General features: G+C 36.3%; 2 protein-coding genes across 2 annotated transcripts in view; both read right to left on the bottom strand.

Moving 5' to 3' along the window:
- Nucleotides 1-12,361, bottom strand: part of LOC107733327 (tyrosine-protein kinase Mer-like) — a 31,050-nt gene extending 18,689 nt beyond the window's left edge. The window contains exons 1-4 of the mRNA XM_016544900.1: nucleotides 12,356-12,361; nucleotides 11,819-11,979; nucleotides 11,210-11,310; nucleotides 10,953-11,123 (exon numbers count right to left, since the gene is read on the bottom strand). Of these exons, the coding sequence (XP_016400386.1) occupies nucleotides 10,953-11,123; nucleotides 11,210-11,310; nucleotides 11,819-11,979; nucleotides 12,356-12,361 (439 nt within the window). The remainder of the gene's footprint in view (nucleotides 1-10,952; nucleotides 11,124-11,209; nucleotides 11,311-11,818; nucleotides 11,980-12,355) is intronic.
- A 3,243-nt stretch (nucleotides 12,362-15,604) lies between these two features.
- The window catches only part of LOC107733338 (lutropin-choriogonadotropic hormone receptor-like), a 20,197-nt gene continuing 16,579 nt past the window's right edge, over nucleotides 15,605-19,222 (bottom strand). Inside the window, 3 exon segments of the mRNA XM_016544918.1 lie at nucleotides 15,605-17,264; nucleotides 18,379-18,444; nucleotides 18,734-18,919. Of these exon segments, the coding sequence (XP_016400404.1) occupies nucleotides 16,043-17,264; nucleotides 18,379-18,444; nucleotides 18,734-18,919 (1,474 nt within the window). The 3' untranslated portion in view covers nucleotides 15,605-16,042.

Here is a 19,222-nt window from a genome sequence, read left to right as displayed (position 1 = left end):
AATATTCACTCATCGTGACAGTAAAATAGGGCATTCTAAGTCAATATACTGCAGTATTTCCTCTCTCAATCAGTAGAAAATATGGTTAACACCCGGTCATGCATGAAAAAAAAAATACCGTCATGTACCGTGAAACCGGTATAATATTGAAAAATACCGTGATATAAATTTTTGGTCATACCGCCCAGCACTACTTCTTAGTATCAAAAGTATCTATCTCTGACTGTCAGTGGGACAGATCGTGCCTCCGTTTTCAAGCGACTGAACTATGCTAATGAAACAGCGTCTGGAAAAAGATACAAACATTATAGATTCAATGTAGGAATGATTACGGGTTCAGTCTAGACATGGAAAAGAAAGGTATCTTGAATATAAACTTTCCTAAATAATACCTAATTTGCTGAAACCAACTCACAGGGATGTTTTGCATTAATTATTCTTGAGGTAGACCTCCTTTAAGAAGACAAGAAGACTTTTTCTGCCTCTTACCCAGAAAAGATTTAGTTAAAAAGCAATGTACAACATTCAAATATATTTTAAATAAACCACCCATTTGAAACTAATTAATCACAAAGAGTTGCCATATGACCATGGTTTGAACTTTAAAATAAACTATTTCAGGCTGAAACTGCACAGAAACATTGTGAGCCAAAGCCCTGCTCGGAAAAGGAATGTTTTGCGAAGTTAAATTCATATTTTTAGCTTTAGTTCATCAGAAAAGTGACTGATCATTTGACTCCATACAAATGAGTCTCTCCAAACTCCTTTTCATGAATCAAACTGACTAAATTTAGAAGATTTACACAAAAAAAAAAGCTACAAAAAGAAGCTGACTTTTGGTTACAAATAAACATGCATGCAGGCTGGACAGATTGTACGTCTGTACAGGTGCCAGGAAGTATACGCTACATTTCTGATGGCCTGTAATTATCGGGTTTTGAGAACAGTCGTGATAGCAGGCCCTGCATATGGATGCAACAGAATCTGAGATTGCTCTGGCATAGTGTTTACTATAGCGCTAACAAACAATGATTTTAAGCAATGTTTTTGTGTACCATGGTAACTCCAACATTTAAAGTATTCTGGATTACCAAGTAAATAGAAAGGTATAAACTGCCAAACAACATCCCAGCAGCTAGGGCTGCATGATTAATCATAATAACTCAAAATTAATTGAATTAAACAAAACCGCTTGCTGCAGATTTTGCCAAATAAGACATGTTCCAGGATCAATATCTTTTGTTGATCCTGGATCAACATTACTGTCCAAAAATACAGACTTAACCCAATCCCTACCCCTAAACCTAACCCTACCCATAATTTATTCCTAAAATCAGAGGGAAATGATAGCTGATTAACAAGGGTGTAGAAGCACCTAATCCTGATTGTAAGCCTAAAACTGACATTTCCTGAAAAGTTATCTCTCAATTCTGATTGGTTGATTGGAATGATGTTCCAGGATCAACAAGGATGTTGATCGAGGAACATGTTGTACTTGGTGAAATCACGCTCACCGTATACTGTTCTACTTGTCTGTGTCAGCCGCACCACACGGATACGTTTTCTACGTTTATTTACACTTTGATTTGAACGAAAACAGTGTATCCATGTGGTGCGGCTGACACCGAACAGCATACGCAGTTTGCGTTCAGTGGATACTCTCCAAAATGGCGCTACGGTGACGCGGAGGAGACTAATTGTTGAATAAAGTCGTTATTTTTGTTTTCTTTGCGTACAAAAAGTATTCTCGTCGCTTCATGAAATTCAGATTGAACCACTGATGGCAGATGGACTATTCTGACGATGTCTTTCATACTTTTCTGGGCCTTGACAGTGTTATTTACTTGGCAGTCAATGGGACAGTCACAAGCCTCCCGGTTTTCATCCAAAATATCTTAAATTGTGTTCCGAAGACGAACGAAGTTCATTTAAAGGAGTAACCCTTTAAATAAATATATGTGGAGCGTGTTTCAATGTGTGCTTTTACTCGAGAGCAGCTCATGATCTGGTGTTTACAGAGTCGCAGAGTGGCTTGAGTCACAGTAAATGCTGCTCCACACAAACTTACATCTGCATCTGCTCTGAGTTTGGGTTGCTTACAGTATAACGTGCATTTGAAAATGCAACATGCACCAACAATCTTGCCAAACTTGTAATGAGATGCCCTCATAAACCAGCTGTTGAAAACAAGAAAGTAGCTTTAAGGGCTCCCTGCAGTTTTCTGTGAAAATAAAAGCTTGATGGTTTAACGTTTGAAAATGAAGAAATTAAGAGAGCCATAAACTTCAATATTGAAATTTTACAGATGTACTGTAAAATAGGCTTGCCGCGATAGACGGTGCTGACGGTGATACCGTTGTTAAGCCGCAACACCGGTTACGTCACTTGCCCACCGACCCCCACCGTCGTTTAGATTTTTTTTATAGTAATAAAAATCATTTAGTTCAGTAAAAGAACAGACACTACAATTAAAAACTGAACGCGGCTGCTCAATGCAGCGTGCCGAACAACAGTCGCATCACAGATCAGATTTAATTTCTCCAGTGAGGAGAGTGAGTCGAGCTGACTGACAAGAAGAGTGAGGTGAGACAGACAAGACGATCGCGGATGATTTAGTTTCGAAACGAAATGCAAAAGCGCCTGTTTGGCAGTATTTTGAATTTAGAAAAGCCTGTTGACTTTTTCCACAGTGTTTGCTGATTTTTACTTTATTTAAACTGTGCAATTTATTTTATTTGACATCAAGGTGTATGCCCTGCCTCCTAGCTTTCATATTCATTTTGCTAATAAACTTTCTACGTTTCTTATTTATTTGGTTATATATTATACATGCTTACTTATTTCCAGTTTTGTATAGGCTACCTATTTAAACTTTATGTAAGTTATTTGTTATTTTATATTAGGCATAGCCTGCCCTATAGCATGGTGTATTTTTATTCGTTTTGTTAATAAAAGTTCTATGTTTTATATATAGGCTAAAGTGAGTTTGACGTTGTATTTTGTTGTTGCATTCAAGCAATTGATGCCAAATTGCCGCTAATACGAAATACTAGTGCTTTTAAGCTATTTAAAAGTGAGGAAAAGAGGGAAAATTCAAACAAACTAAAAACGAACAATTGCTTTACGCCGAATTGCCGCTATTTATTATTTATTAAAAGAGGAAACGCCCCTGCCCCCACGGTGATACCGGTATTATCGGTGTTGTCACATGTCGATTAACCGGTGGGAAAATTTCCTCACCAACACAACCCTACTGTAAAATAAAGTTGTTTTTAATAAAAAAACTAAGAATTCTAAATATAAATTCTTAAATACACAATTGTTTTAGTGAAACATTAAAATAGTAATATTTCTTATGTTGTTTCATATTTTCATTTATTCTTTTTCTTCTTCTTCTTCTTCTTCTTCTTCTTCTTATTATTATTATTAATTAATCAAATTACAAAAAAAGATCACAACATTTTGGGCAAATTGTGCAGTCCTACAAACAAGCAGAACTGCTTTTATTAAACTGCATTTAAACACAATTTAAATAAACTTTAGAATTGTAATTTTACTGTTGTAGCTGTACTGTAAAATAAAATTATTCTTATATTTGATCTTGAATACACAACCTTTTAATGAAATATTACAACATTAATATTTCTTGTTTGTTTAATATTTTATTTATTATTAGAATTATTAATTAATTAATAATAATAAATTTTTTAAACGGCATTTTAAATCGCAATCACAATCAAAATTTTATCAGAAAAAATATCACAATACAAATTTCCCCACCAAGAACAGCCTAGCAACACCCTAACAACTACAAAACATCAACAATGCTCTAAGCAATTGCTTAGTAACCACTCAGAATACAACAGCAACACCCTATCAACCATCCAGCCGTGTTAGGGAACAGTTTGGAATCTGAAATGTTGGCTAGTTAACTTGTTATTAGGAGGGAGTGAAGCATCTTTTATATTTTACATTTCAGTTTTGAGTCTTGCATCTAAACACAAGTGTAGCCGGTGCATAATATGCTCTGAGAGATTAAGCGCATTCTCTGTGGCAGTGGTTTCATAATAGCTTCACAGAATTCAGCATTTATGTGCACATTTAGAAACTCGAGCGGTAATTACTGGCTGGTCCGAGCATGGGAAACTGTCATATCCAGCTCTAACTAGTTCCCTCTTAATGGAAACACACATCACAGCATCCAGAGAGAGAATGAAAGTGTTTGTGTGTGCATTACGTAATGCAGCCATTGTGAGCCCGACAGGACAGTGAGCCCGAGTCCAACATGGAAAATCAAGAGGCTTTCTGTATACAACACTGTTTGAAACAATTCCAGTATGAAATGGCACTTTAAATGGAGAAGTGAGGCGGAATGTGGTTTTACCACAATCTTAGAGAGCCTTTTTGTGTTCAACATCCGTGAGAGGTGAAAAATGCACTTATTCCACTCAGAAATGGACATATCTGATCTGATCTTCAAACATAATTGTCATATTCAGAGCCAGATAAAAGCCATTTTATACTTCGTTAATGGCCCTCTGGATGTGCATTTACAGATCTTTAACTAGATAGAGCAGTGGTGGATAGTGAATAACTCACCTCTGTAGTCAGGATCTAAAATTAACTATACAATTAATTACAAAAATTACATAGTTTACATATTTTATACAGGCATGAAACTGTATTTTACATCATTGTTCTTCTTTTTCTTTTTATTGCCTAGAGCAATGTATTTAACACTAGCTATGTTTCCATTCACCTATTTTTATGCGCATTAAAAAAAATGCTGGATGGAAATGCCAAGATGTGCATAAATTCTAAAAATGTGCATTAAAAACGTGTGCGCTCAATTGAGGTGGATAAATTTCAATCCAATAAGAAAAAGTGCATAAACTATGATGGAAACATAGTTGATGCGCATCAAAAAAGACATGTGACTTTGTGATGAGACGGCATAACTGCACTAACCAGCAGACCGATCTCATTGCACAGCATCTGAAGTTTTGGTCATTCTGAAATGCCTGAGGCAAAGACTGTCATCAAAGTGGTTCAGTATAATCACCTTCCAAAACGGTCTTAAACGACTGCATTCCCAAACAGCAGGCATCAGTCTCCGAAAGCAAGATAACATGACGGTGTTTACTGCGTTTCATCTGCATACTGAGGTGCAAGAAATGTATTTTATATGGAGAAAGACCCACAGTGGCTTTTCCTACTGCAGCAAATTAACTTTTTCTAAAACTTGGCACCAGTTTATCAGGAAGTTAGGATTTTGTTCTCTTTGTATTGCTGGTGGGAAACGGTGCTTTATTCGCAAATGATTTTTGCGATATTCCAATTTCGCACATTAGTTAAATTCAGAACTTTGGATGGAAACATAGCTACTTTTCACGGCATTTGAACAAAAAGCATCACAGATCTGTTCCACAAATATACACTTCAGTTCTGGACCCGGATTCTGGAGCTGAAAAATGGAAAAACAGAAAACTTTACTAAACTTCACTAACAAGAAAAGCGTACCACAGGGGAAGAAATTTAATTAATAAAAAAGATATATGATCTTTTCATTTACCATAGTGTATGAATATGGTTCTGAATCAGTTCCATATCAAAACACCATCATACCATTTCATATCATCCCTGTACCATGGTATTACCACAGTAGTTCTTTTGTAAAGCAATTATATATATACGCTTGATATACAGTATATGCCATTTGAGTGCCTATTTACCAATTAATATGTTTAAATAGTTCAAATCTTTACATAATTGCCTAACATTAACCTAGCAACCACCAAGAACAGTATAGCAACCATCGAGCAATGCAACAGTAATCACCCAGAACGCCACAGCAACCACCTAGCACCTCAGTTTTGTGCTAGCCAGTATCCAGTAGCCAGTATAATATGACATTTACTGTAATATTGACCTCTGCACATACTTTGTCAGCACCATAGTAAAAAAAAAAAAAAAAAAATGTACTGGTAATTTTACAAACACTTCTGTTAACCCTAAAACACAAATCAATGAAGTGCAAAATTCAAAATACAAGTGCGAGACCTGTAAAAAATAAAAAAAATAAAAAAATAATATATATATATATATATATATGGAAAATTCATTCAAATTAATACAGTACATTGTGCCCTATAATGTAATCAGATATAATAATCACTCATAACACCTAAGCAACCACCTAGCAACACACTAACAACTCCTTAGCAACCACTCAGAACACCACAGCAACCAACCAAAACACAACAGCAACAGTATATGACCGTTTAAATAATGTACACCGGGAAAAAAAGTGTATTTAAACAAACTATTTTCACTCAGAAACTGCTAAATTTCACAAATAATTACAAAGAAACAGCAATTCATTGAATTAAATGTGAAATTTTGAATTCGAAAGACTGAAATATTTAGGGTTTTCTTGTAAAACATACCCCAATCATTTTTGTTTTATTTTACATCTTTGAAAAATAATCTTTTACAGTGTAGTTTGGTTCTTCAGAAAACTATCTATGCTCTGGTCCTTTGAAGAGTTCAAATGTGCTTCACTTTCAGCTTCTTTAAAAGATCACAGATAATATGCAGAACCAATAGGCTGATCTGAAGAACCTATTGTCAGACTCTGTTCCATGTGTTGTGTGTGTCCTGCTCCCCATGTGCCTTCCCATGCCCTTATTTGATTAGTTTCCTGTTCCTCCCCTGATTAGTTTAGTTCATTTGTCCCAGGTGTTCCCCATGATGTGTCATTGCTCCCAGGTGTGTCTCGTGATCCCCTCCTCCTGTGTGTATAAATAGTGTTCCCAGTCCCTAGTTCTCTGTCTTCTGTTGTACGTCTTCCTGTAAAGGTCTTCCTGTGTTCGTCTCCCTTGGTTCCTGTAAATAAAGTCTTGGTAAAGTATTCTCCAGCGTCTCCTCGTTCCTCGTGTGTGTGAATCGTGACAGAACAGCGGACCGAACTGTAAACGGCATCCCTTCCCCGTGTTTGATTTCCGGTTTTTTGTAAGTTTTTGTTTTGCCTTTTTTCCCGTGCGCTCCTCCACGTCCCCAAACCCAGGTGTTCCCCATGATGTGTCATTGCTCCCAGGTGTGTCTCGTGATCCCCTCCTCCTGTGTGTATAAATAGTGTTCCCAGTCCCTAGTTCTCTGTCCGCTGTTGTACGTCTTCCTGTAAAGGTCTTCCTGTGTTCGTCTCCCTTGGTTCCTGTAAATAAAGTCTTGGTAAAGTATTCTCCAGCGTCTCCTCGTGTGTGTGCATCGTGACACCTATAATGTAAAATTTTTTAATTTCAAAGGACCATAAACAACAGTATAAACAACCAAAATGGTTCCTGACAAGACGATTATTATTGTTGAACAAACAGTGCTGCAAAGAAGCATTAAAAAGCCTTTGTTTTAAAGAGCTCTCGGCTCCAGCCAGCTAAAGTTTGCTCTGTCCGTTCTTTACGAGGCTCTGCAGGGACGCTGGGGCCCCTGAATGAGGCTTTTGTGTGTGTAATATTAGCACCGGGTGACTAAACTTTAACCATAAAACTCCTGCTTTCACAATAACTCCGGTTTACGCCTGTTGCCAAGAAACCGATTACCATTAGGAGATTAACCACAAAAAAAAACATCTAAGTAATAGCTGAAACTGTGAGTGGTCACTGCTATCATGCTAGGGTATTCTGGGTAATGGCCAGGGCATTGTAATACGGTTTCTAAAGGTGTTCTATTAAATAACAAGCCATCACTCTTGTAGCAAATCAGCTCAAAAGGGAAATGTATATAAATAATTACAATTAATTATGATTAATTACAATTATTTATATCAGCTGCCAGTAGTAACTGCAGCAGGATTAAATTGCCCTCAACTAATCTGTTCGTCCAGCGAACATTCAGTGTAAGTTCATATCAACTCTAGGAAAGGATATTTTCGTGGCCACAGAAAATACTTTCATAAAATATTAATGCATTAGATGTTGTTGAACGCCACGCACAAATGACGACGCTGTCGACCGGATTACGTCACTTCTTAGTACACACTCTCGGTGCAAATGCAACCCTTTAAATGGTACTGGGAAATAGTTCGCGCAAAATCGTCCCAGTACTTTAGTACTGTACATTTAGTTTTGGAACTAAAGCGGTGCGAAAGGCCCTATAAGCATGCATAAACAGTATACAATACAAAAGGCAACATACAAGAACAGTAACAACATACACAATGACCTGAAGTATATGTGTGTTCATTCAAAGAAAGGTTTTCCTATGAATTAATTAGAGAAGAGTCCATTTTTATGGGCATTATGTGTCTGTTTTAGAGAGACTTGAGTATGAGTTGCTCTGCCCGCATTCCTTTGAGTAATAAAACTAGTGTTATCAGATGGTTTGTCTTTGGCTGCCATGGAACCAGAGGCCTGTTCTGCTCTTTTGAGGTGTTAGTTGCATTTCGGGGGAAGGGTCCATAGACCCTCATAGTTGGCCCTTTGGTTAGGTGAGGGGGCGTTAGATATTATTTGTTAAATATAACAAATAGTTGTGTGTCTGATTGGTCCAAATGCTACACACACAATCTATATAAAGCTAACAAGACATGCAATTTAAGGTAGCACAGCGTGGGATAAGATAGATGCCGAGTTTGAGTTACAGTCGCGATAAAACAGAAGTTAACTAAAACTTTAACCATAAAATTTTTTTTAACTGAAAAAAAAAAAAAAACTTGGCTAATTGCCAAGGTAACATTTCTCATATTTATACTAAAATATAAAATATTAAAATATTACATTAAAATTAAAAATTTATAAAAATTATATAGACATATTTTGAAAAACTAAAAAAAAAAAAAAATTAACTAAAATTAAGATGAAAACAGAAAATATAAAATGTAATTGAAAACATTAACAAAAACTACAATACTACACTGTAAAAAAAACCTGTACTGGTCATTTTCAGTAATTTTACAGACATTTTCATTAACCCTAAAATACAAAGCAATGAAGTGCAAAATTCAAAATACAGGTGAAACATTTTTTTCATTTTTTTTTTTCCTGTGATGTCAATGATACTAAAATCACACTGGTTACCAGAGAGAAGCCTTTCGTCTCACCAGAAGATCAAGTTATGACATTCCGATTAAAGATTATGAGGTCCAAAAATGTAACATTTAACATGTAACAGCATGGATGAATGGTTTACAATAAGACTGATAACATGCATTCATAACATAGATAGGGTGCATTTCCCTTTCTTTAATCAAATGACTGATCAAAACTGAAAATGATTTAATTATTCCTCTTGATATGATCAAAAAAGGAAATTATCCACAGTTTAAAGCACTGCAGTCACGTGCTTCTCATTGTAATCAGTGTAATCTGACTGCTCAATTATCAGAGTATACTGTTTGTCATCAGTAGAAGATTTTATCCCACTCTCCAAACAGCAAAAACACACAGAAGTGACTTTGAAGACTCGACGAAGAGTCAACACTAAACGCACAAGCCAGCTTCTGTAGCGTCCTGCAAGCTCAGTTACATTTCACAATATCTGTTGTGTGCACATTTTCCATAACTGCAGAAAACAAAATGTGCTGGATGATCTCAGCCGGGGAACTGAGAGGGAATACATGGCCCTGCATGGAATGTGAAACAGATTACTTTCCAGAAAACTGGAAGTTCTAATCCCTTTAGAGGGCTAGGCAATAAAAATAGATTTAAGGGGTTTTATGACATCATCTGTTTGGAAAGTAAATGCATAAGAGAGCTCTAGAGTTCAGATTGTTGCTATTAAGGCTACTCACTGCAACGCTGTCATTGTGAGCTAAAACAAAAACTATTAAAAAATGTATTCATTCATTGAATTAAAGTTGAAATAAATTTAAATATAAAGATTAGATTAAATGAAAATGAGAAATGTTGCACTGACTGACAATTAACTTAGATTAGATTGAAGCACTAATATTACTAAAACAAAAACGGAAATATAAACATAAAAATAAAAAAAACTAAACTAAAAAAGAACAAACATGTAAAATATACATATCAGATAAAAAGTTTTAAAATTACTCAAACAAAAACTGAAATAAAGCTAAACAAATATAAAAAAAAAACATGTCAAATATAAATTAGATGAAAAAATAAAATTAAAATAAGCTAAATGAAAATTAGAAGTATTGCCCCGAGTCCTAAAATGACATGAAATTAAAATAAAGCTAAATATAGATATTGAAAAACAAAACTGAAAAATGACAAAAACACACAGAATATAAATATATGGTGAAAAAATTTAACTTAAAATAGTTGTCAAAAGTTAACCCAATTCAAAATATTAATAAATAAAATAGCGTATAAATAAAACTAAAATGGTTTAAATCAATCTGATCAATCTCAATCTCATTTTTTGCAAATGCAATTTATTAACACTTAAATATGCTTAAAATCTTAAATCTTTTTTTTAATAATAGAAAAGAAAACCCTTTTATGTCTCCAAAACATGCTAGTGTTCACTCAACACTCCAAGTGTAATCAAAGTTTCTATGTCAATTGTTTGCTGTTGTTCAAAGTTTCGCCGACTAATGTTTTCCTGCAATAAGGATGTCCTGATTTACCAGAGGAACAGTTCATCGTGTTTTTTGTCATCTGTAACACACTGTACTGAAGGGTCATTCAGTGTCAACAGGCACTAGGGAAAGTACAACCTTGTGGAAGAACTACCAATTCTCTAAAAAATGATCATGTGGACAACAAATCTATTACCGTAACCTAACAAAAATCTTCCACTTAGTTCTAATTCTGTGGCAACAAATTATTTCTGAACTCAGGGATTTTCTTTCACTTTTAAGGCTTTTTGATTCTCTGCTATACAAACAACAAGATGTTAAGAAACTAAAGCATGTCTGAGTCGTCTTCCAAAGGAACAAAGTTCAGAAAAAGTGCCGAGGACCATAAAAAAATCCCACATGTTCCTACCTTCAATGGTGATGGTGCTGGAAGACTCGTTGCGTTCTGCAAATCTCTTGCCTTTGTGAAGCCACTTAATGGTCACAGGGTTCGGAGGGCCGACCGCCTCACAGGTCAGTGTGAAGGGAGTGTTTCTCGTGATGTTCACGTCACTCGGCTGTATGGTGAAGGTCGGCAGGCCTGGATTTGAGTAAAATGTGGCAGAACATCAAATGTCTAAAATGCACAAGCAAAGGTCTGTGTCACCGAGTTGAAGGTTTACTTGCCTTCCACCTCTATAATGATGGGATTTGACTCGATGATCTTGTTACTGACACTAAGCCTGCAGTGATATTCTCCAGCATCTGCTCTCTTGACACTTTTAATGCTGAAAGGGAATGTCAAAGGAAATAAATCAAGAACATTTCTGACAATATTTACAAAACAAAATGTCCTTTAAAATTGTATTTTACAACTTTGGAGTCCCCAAAAACATTTTGCATTAAAGAAAAAGGTGGCCAATGACTGATATTGTGCAGATATAACATTCATAGACTGATGCAATTTAATGCAATAGCAACTGAGACATGCATAACACTGCTGAAATTAAACAAAGCATTAAACATTTAAATGTGATCATTTCGCAGAAGTTGTATAACCAAAGCATCATTTAAATGAACTGTAGAAGAGCATTAAAAAAAGAAAACCTAAATTAATTTTGAGATTTAGATTTTAAATAATTTATTTACATTTATTTAAATGAATATAAAAAAATAATATACAATTATTTTATTACTGTTAATTAAAAAAAAAGAGAGATTTCCTTTATATTGACAAAAAAAAAAATCCATTGACAAGGCTGTTGGTAGACTAAATCAAGGATTGGGCATAATTACCTTATAGTGGACAGCAGGGTGACCGTCCCTTGACTGTAGACCTCCGTCTGCATGCCATCAGGGATTTCCTTACTGTTCCTAAACCACAGAATATTCAGGTCCTGGTTCACGTCATTGATGTCTATGGAGCAGTTAAATTTGACCTCTGCCCCCTCTGACCGCTGGATAATGTAATTTCTACATTAAATAATTTAGTTCAGGCAAGAATTAAAAAAATAAATTCTATATTACTACTCAATTTAAGCTTGTAGAAATTAAAGTTTGAAATTATAAGCATATTTTACTTGGAATTGTTTGTTATGTTTACAAGGATTCTTTAAGTAAATATCAAAGTGATCCCGTTTTTCCCATCATACACTGGGGCATGAATAATCAATTTATCATGAATTAAAATTTTCACTGTTTTCGAGTTGGATTTACTCTTTTTTATGGTTGATTTTGTCGTTAGGTTTAGTAACTTACTGTTTGTGATATCTGGAGTTAATTTTCTACTCAAAATGACCAATTTATACTCAAACACTATGCACTGATTGTTACCGTCATTGTGTATGGTGTACCAAGTATTGAGGTCTCTGTGTTCATTTAGGTAATAATTATATTGAGTGGACATATTATCTTCTAAGGTTAACAAGCTGTCTACTTGCTTACTTACATGTTTGCAAGTGAACCACATGCTTTAATAGCATGTTTGTTTTCCAGTGCCACATTGTTTGAGTACATTTTATAAACTGTAACCGAGGGAAATGTACTTGAGTATTGCATATTTAACAAAATAATTAAGTAGACATTACTCATCAAACTCTTAACTGGCCGTGTTAAATTTACTTATTTCCTTTGCCAATTTTACCTAACTTGGTTAAGCAGATTTTACTTAACTGACTCAATACTTAAATTTTACTTAAAATTTGTGTGTGCAAAAACTTGCAAAATAAAAATTAAGTAAATCTACGTATTGTTTTTTTTTTCAGTGTATGTGTGTGTGTGTTATTAACCAAGTTAATATATTTATTATTACAAATAAAAATAAATTATATACATAAAGTGCTGTTTAACGGAGCGAAGATTTTTTTCCGACAGCATTTCTAAACATAATAGTTTATTTCGGAAACGTGGGGTGTTTGTAATACAAATAGAAACAAAATTATAAATCGGATAGTTCCGGTCCTTGATTCTGATTGGCTGAGCCACGTTCGAAGCTGTTGTAAATTACTCTACAAACATACACCTTTGTTTTACATTTGTCTGTTGCTTGGCAACCACTTTATTGCAACCATAGATATGTATAGTTTCCCCATTCTACGGCTCCAGGCACGTAGATGCGGCCGCCATCTTGGAACGGTCTGCTTGACGTCATTCACCTTTGACCCAAAGTTGGGTTGAAACAACCCAGCATTTTTTAGAGTGTAGGTTCTCACAGAGCCGTTGAGCTGTTCTGTGCAGGATTGTGGCATCTTTCAAATATTCAGTGATTACTATGGTGAATGATGTCAAGTTGACCGTTACAATATGGCAGACGGCTTACGTATAGCGGCGCATAGAAAGAGTCGCTAATGAGGCATCTACGTATATATCTCTATGGTTGCAACCACAACTGATTCTGAGGAACTACATTGTTTGGTGGAAGAATACTGTTTTTATTAATATCATTACACTTTATTTGCTCCGTTTTATTTTGTGAAACCTTACTACGTATATGGAATAATAGTTTTATAAAAGCAATAAGCCCCGTGAAGCCGTGGTTTACAGTGAATTTATAACAGCTAAGGGGGTTTTAGGCACTCCTAACAACGCCCCTCAGCTGTTATAAATTTACTGTAAACCACGGCTTCTTGCTTTATTATAACCAAGAATCAAAAGGTCTACAGGTCAAAATGATCAGCCCTCTGATGTTAATAGTCAATAGTGTCTCCCTTTTGCTTGATAACAGCCTTTAGTCGTTTGTTGTAGTTCTCAACAAGTTTCAGGAGCGTCTGAAACTCTCAAGCTCCTCCAGATTTGTTGGTCTCCTGGCATGGACTCTGGTCTTCAGTGTGCCCCACAAATTTTCAATTGGACTCAAGTCTGGGCTTTGTGCAGGCCAGTCAAGGACGTTCACTTTGCTCATTTGGAGGTAGTTCTTCACCAGAAGTGAGGTATGCAAACCAAGTTTTGTTGTAGATTGCCTGCGTTTGTCTTTCAATCTCTTCTCGTAGACTTCATGTTTCCTTTGACCCTGACGAGATTCCCAGTCCCAAACGCACTGAAACATTATACTCCCACCTGCCGCTGTGGGAACGGTGTTCTTTGGGTTGGGTCCCTTCTTTCTCCAAACATAGGTAACCCCTCTATGGCCAAAGTACTCTAGTTTTGACTCACCTGACCAAAGGACATGTTTGCAGTATGCATCATTTTTCTCCAGATTGTCCTTGGCAAACTTCAGTCTAGCTTGGAGGTTCAGTCTTTTCTTGGTCGGCAGCCTCACAGTCTATTCCTGTGCAGGGCACTAGTGAGCGTCTTCGTTGAGACATCAATCCCAGACTTGGCTAAATCATTCACTAGTGTCTTTGCAGTTGTTCTTGGGTCTTGATAATACTTCTCACGGCAGTTCTTGACACGCTTTGATAAATGTGTATATCCTTCTCCTCCTTTGTGAGCATTAATAATTCTTTTTCTCAAGTCTAAACTAAGTTCTTTTGACTTTGCCATGATGACAGTATTATTTTACTAGTTGTTTTGCAAGGTACTAATCCTCAGCTTAAAGTGCAATTTAAAGGCTCAGAGGATTAATTAGGTTAATTAGGCAAGTCACTGGACAACAGTGGTTTGCTCTGTAGCCAATCAAACAGATCATTTCTTTAGGGGGCTAATAATATTAACCTCAGCATTTTTTTTTTTTAAATAATTATTTTATTCTGGGCAAAATTGAAAGAAATTTTTTTTCTACTTTAATTTTGACAAAAATACTAAAACTCATCTTTTTAAAATTGTTTGTAAGTGTTAATACATTTTGTTCAAATCTGATTGATTGAGAACCGTGAGATATTGTACTGGTATCGCTACGCGAACGCCCTTTCACAATTTTGTATCACTCCGCCTCTGGCCTAATCACAGCCATGCTGATATAGAGCCAGGTATTGGTATATTTTGCATGCTAGTGATAGGAATCGATCCCTTGACGTGATTGGTTATTGGTTTGTGACGTAGAAAACCGAGGGCTGTTTCAAACTGTATTTCTGGGTCAGCCTTTGGGAAACTACAGTTTTAAGGAGAAAATACTCAGCAATGGTGTTGATTAATAGATTGGCACATGGTTTGTCTAAAGGCATATTAAAAACACCATATAGACAAATAAATAACATTAAAAACTTGATTTTGACAACAGGGGGACTTTAACGGTAGAAAAAAATACATTTTATTGTCCACACTTGCTGTGTTATACAGTGTTGTTGATATTTTAGCTTTTCTGTGACGGTACTTTGAAACGTGGGAAAAAATGCTGCGATATTTAAATAAAAATGCGAATATGAATGAATGAATGTACACTAGGCAGTGTCAGAAAAACAAACCTTGTCTAGTTTAGGAATTTAAGTACATAAAAGACTGCAAACAAGACTGCAAACATTTTGCTTGCATTTTATTAGACCTCAAATACTACATAGTAACTAAAAAAAAAAAAATAATCTTTCATGTTTTCAAAACAATAGTTTTGAAATTTGTCCACGAAGTGGCGCTATTCCATAGTAGCCCACATAAAACAACAACTCAGACAATCAGACTGCAATAAGTTCTTTAAACATCAGTGATATAACTTAGATATAGGCCTATACCTTAAATAAGGAAACTCTTTTCCACATTAAAAGACCTCAAACTGACAAATTAAACTTTTTACAGCAATTATGTAAAACAGTAATCAGATTGAATTCAGGAAACAAATGGATAAAATGCTCTTGTAGCATGTGAAGAGTTTCTGAAAATGACTGATGGTTCCCACCTCACTGTAAAATAAGAACGATCTTGTAGAGATTGTCACATAATGTGGCTTTTTGCTTTTTGATGCATCTAGATTCTCTGTCAAAAGACTCATGTGTCTTCTGAATTATAAGTCAATACATTGACAGATAAGAGGGGAAATGAGTTGCAGTGTCCTCCGAAAACCATATCATCTTCCCAGATAAGATTGAGCAAAGTTCAAGGGCAGAACACCAAGAAAATAATGGAATTAAATGAGTCTGAATGTCTGTTTCCCTACACCCTTTGCATCCGCGGTCGAGGTGTTACGTGAGGAAAGCTGGACATCCACACAACAGCGCGAGGAGCTTTGGAGTTCCCATTGGAGCCGGAGCTGCTCTTGCTTCGGTTGATGTTCTCCGAGCAGTACGTCTTCATTCGGTACAAGTTGGCTTTGCTCTCGCAGCAGCCCATGGAGCTCAGAAGGATGTATGCGTCCTTTCTGAAGGCCCTGGTGAAGATGGCGTAGAGGAAGGGGTTTGCGCACGAGTTGATGGGGTAGAAAAGCACAAGGAGGATCTTAGAATTGGTCACCGTGATGAGCGGGACTTTAAAGGCCGCAGAGATGGCGAAAAACGAAATGGGCGCCATGCACAGAAAGTCGGTGAAGATCAGCACAGCCATGCGTTTGGCGATCTTGGCGTCGGCGGCGCGTCCGGGGAACTCAGGGTTGCGAACGGCGGTGTAAATGCACACGTAGCAGCCGCAAATCACCAGGAAAGCGCCAACGTTGAACAGCAGGAGGAGTATAACGTAGGCTTGGGATAAAGGCGTCTCGATGTCCATCGGCAAACACATGCTGACTTTGTTGTAGCTGCTGACGCCCATTAAGGGGAGGAGAGCCATTCCTAGACAAACCACCCATCCGACGACCATTATCGATGAAGCGTGCCTCAATCCCAGACGTCGTTCCAGACGGAGAGCGTGTGTGATCGTGTGCCAGCGTTCAACGGTAATGGTAGACAGAGTATAGACAGATAGTTCGCCGCCAAACACGGACAGAAACCCGGCGATCCCGCATCCCACTCCAGTTTGCCACTCGATAGCGTGCTGGCTGTAATGCCCTCGTGTCATGAGATCCACGGTGGCGATCATAAGCAGATACACGCCGATGCAGAGGTCGGCGAAGGCCAGGTGGCACATGAGGAATTTCGGGACAGTCAGTTTGCAGCGGCTGGTGAATAATACAAGCAGCACCGTCAGGTTGCCGACGATGGCTAGAACATTGATGAACCAAATAGCCACTCGCAAGAAGCCAAATCCGGCGATGTCCTCGCAGGGGTTGAAGGCGTCAGCCTCTGGGCTGCACTGGAGGGCCGGTCGGCGCTGACACAGGTCCAGCTCTGGGTAATAGAAGTCCATGCTGCCAAACGTGTCCTCAGCTGATGTGAATCCAACAATGTCAGATGCAAGAGGACCATCCAGCGTTAGAGAATCACCAGAGGTGACGTCAGATGGACTGAGAATGAACACAGTGAGAAAACAGTCATGTCACAGTATGGTGAAAAATATGACACCATACTTTGCCTAAGTAGTTGTATTTGTTTTATTTATAATAAAACATAAATAAAATAAACGTTACCTAACATAAAATACAATATTAAAAAAATAGCGCTTATTTTATTTCAGCTAGCTGCCAAGCATCATTTCTCATTTTCATTCTAAAATAACTCAAACAAATAAAAATTAATAAAAACACAACAAATGAACTAAAATGTTTGACTAAAGTATACATCAAGAGTACAGAGCTATAAAATTCATATGGATTACATAGCTCAGATGATCTGGTCTCTGAAGAATCTGACTGAAATAAAATCAAATATATTAAAAAAAAAAATTTAACACTTAAGTTTATTTTATTAACTACATCTCTCATTTTCGTTTAGTTTCACTTGGAATACTAAAATAACTAAAACTTAAATAAAAATATATAGACATAAAAAACACTAATAAAATCACAAAAACACAACAAAATTACAAAAACTTTAACTTTCTAAAAATTAAAAATATTAATAAAAAACTATAGTAGTAAATCAATGATACTAAAATAACACTGAGAGGTTAAGCTTATATATTATACCATAGAATGGAGTACTTAATGTCATTTTTAGAATCTTCTGAAACGTTTGTAACAGATGTTTCATCTTAAATATTTTGACATGAATAAAATCAGGAACAAATTAGTCTATTTTTGATATACAACCAGAGCGAAGAGCTATAAAATTCATATGGATTGCATAGGTCAGTTAAATTGGTCTAATCCTGATTTTCACTTTTTCCACTCCTTTGCAAGTTAAATGATACATGATACATTTTGAATACTTCCTCTTGTCATTATTATGATATTTTTTTTAACATTTGACTGCTTTTGTTCTTTTGATAAGTGCATTAAAGTGGATACATACATGTATAATTTGAAACATTTTTGAGAAAAAAAAACCCACTAAATGATGGAAATATTTTTTTTAACTCAGTATCAAATTAAGTATTATTAGGCCTTTTTTTGTAAATCAGCAGCATTTTTTCCCCAAGATGCAGGGCTGTGCAATCAGAAAACAGAACTTTAGTCTTACTTAGCTGGTGAACTGTCACCACAGTTTGATGATCCATTTCTTAATGCAGGGATAACAGATCCCTCCCTGTATGAGAACCAGAAAACTGATTTCAGACATAATGAAGGCCACCACATGAAGGCATTGACTTAAACTCATGATCCTCTGGTTTAGATTTGAACAGTGAATCACAATATTAAAAACAAATCTCAGCTGCTTAAATCTTATTGGAGCTCTATTTGTAATCTCATTATGTCAATGATTTTATAACGTTCATTCAGCGAGAAGTGATGCTCTTATTCAAAATGACGATTGATAATATGAAATGATATTTTATTCCACAGTAACACATTGGTGTTTTGATTTGTGTGTTGACCTGTTGGAGTCCCAGCTGAGCAGAGCGCAGCAGTGGCTGGGATACGTGAGCTGCGCTTCTCTCAGGCTCTTCAGTGTGTTCAGAGGAGGAAGTCTCTTCAGGGCGAACGCTGAACGAGCCACCAGCATCAGCACCGACTCCAGGCCACGAGAGGGCAGCGTCTCCAGTGCCGTGGATGACACATCCCTGGAGAAAAAGTCACAAAAAAGGGGGCACAAAGTAACGCCGGGTTAGTTGTAACACACATGGTTTGAATATTTCCACACATGCTAGCATAACAAAATTTACAGTATTTATTAGTTACCATATCAACATTATATAGAAAAAAAAGTGTGCCAAAATTTAAAAATCTTTTGAAGATATCAATGAACATTTATTTTACCATAGTAAAATTATAATTCTGGCTTAAGTAAATCTTTCATCTCTGTTTTTATTAATCATTTAAAATTATTATTTTAATCTCCAATCTGTTATTTATCAGTTTAGATA

Source organism: Sinocyclocheilus rhinocerous, unplaced genomic scaffold (genome assembly GCF_001515625.1).
Source record: "Sinocyclocheilus rhinocerous isolate Xijiao unplaced genomic scaffold, SAMN03320098_v1.1 scaffold790, whole genome shotgun sequence".
Taxonomy (NCBI): domain Eukaryota; kingdom Metazoa; phylum Chordata; class Actinopteri; order Cypriniformes; family Cyprinidae; genus Sinocyclocheilus; species Sinocyclocheilus rhinocerous.
Note: the sequence above shows the minus strand (reverse complement) of the source record. Positions and strands in the feature narration are given on the sequence as shown.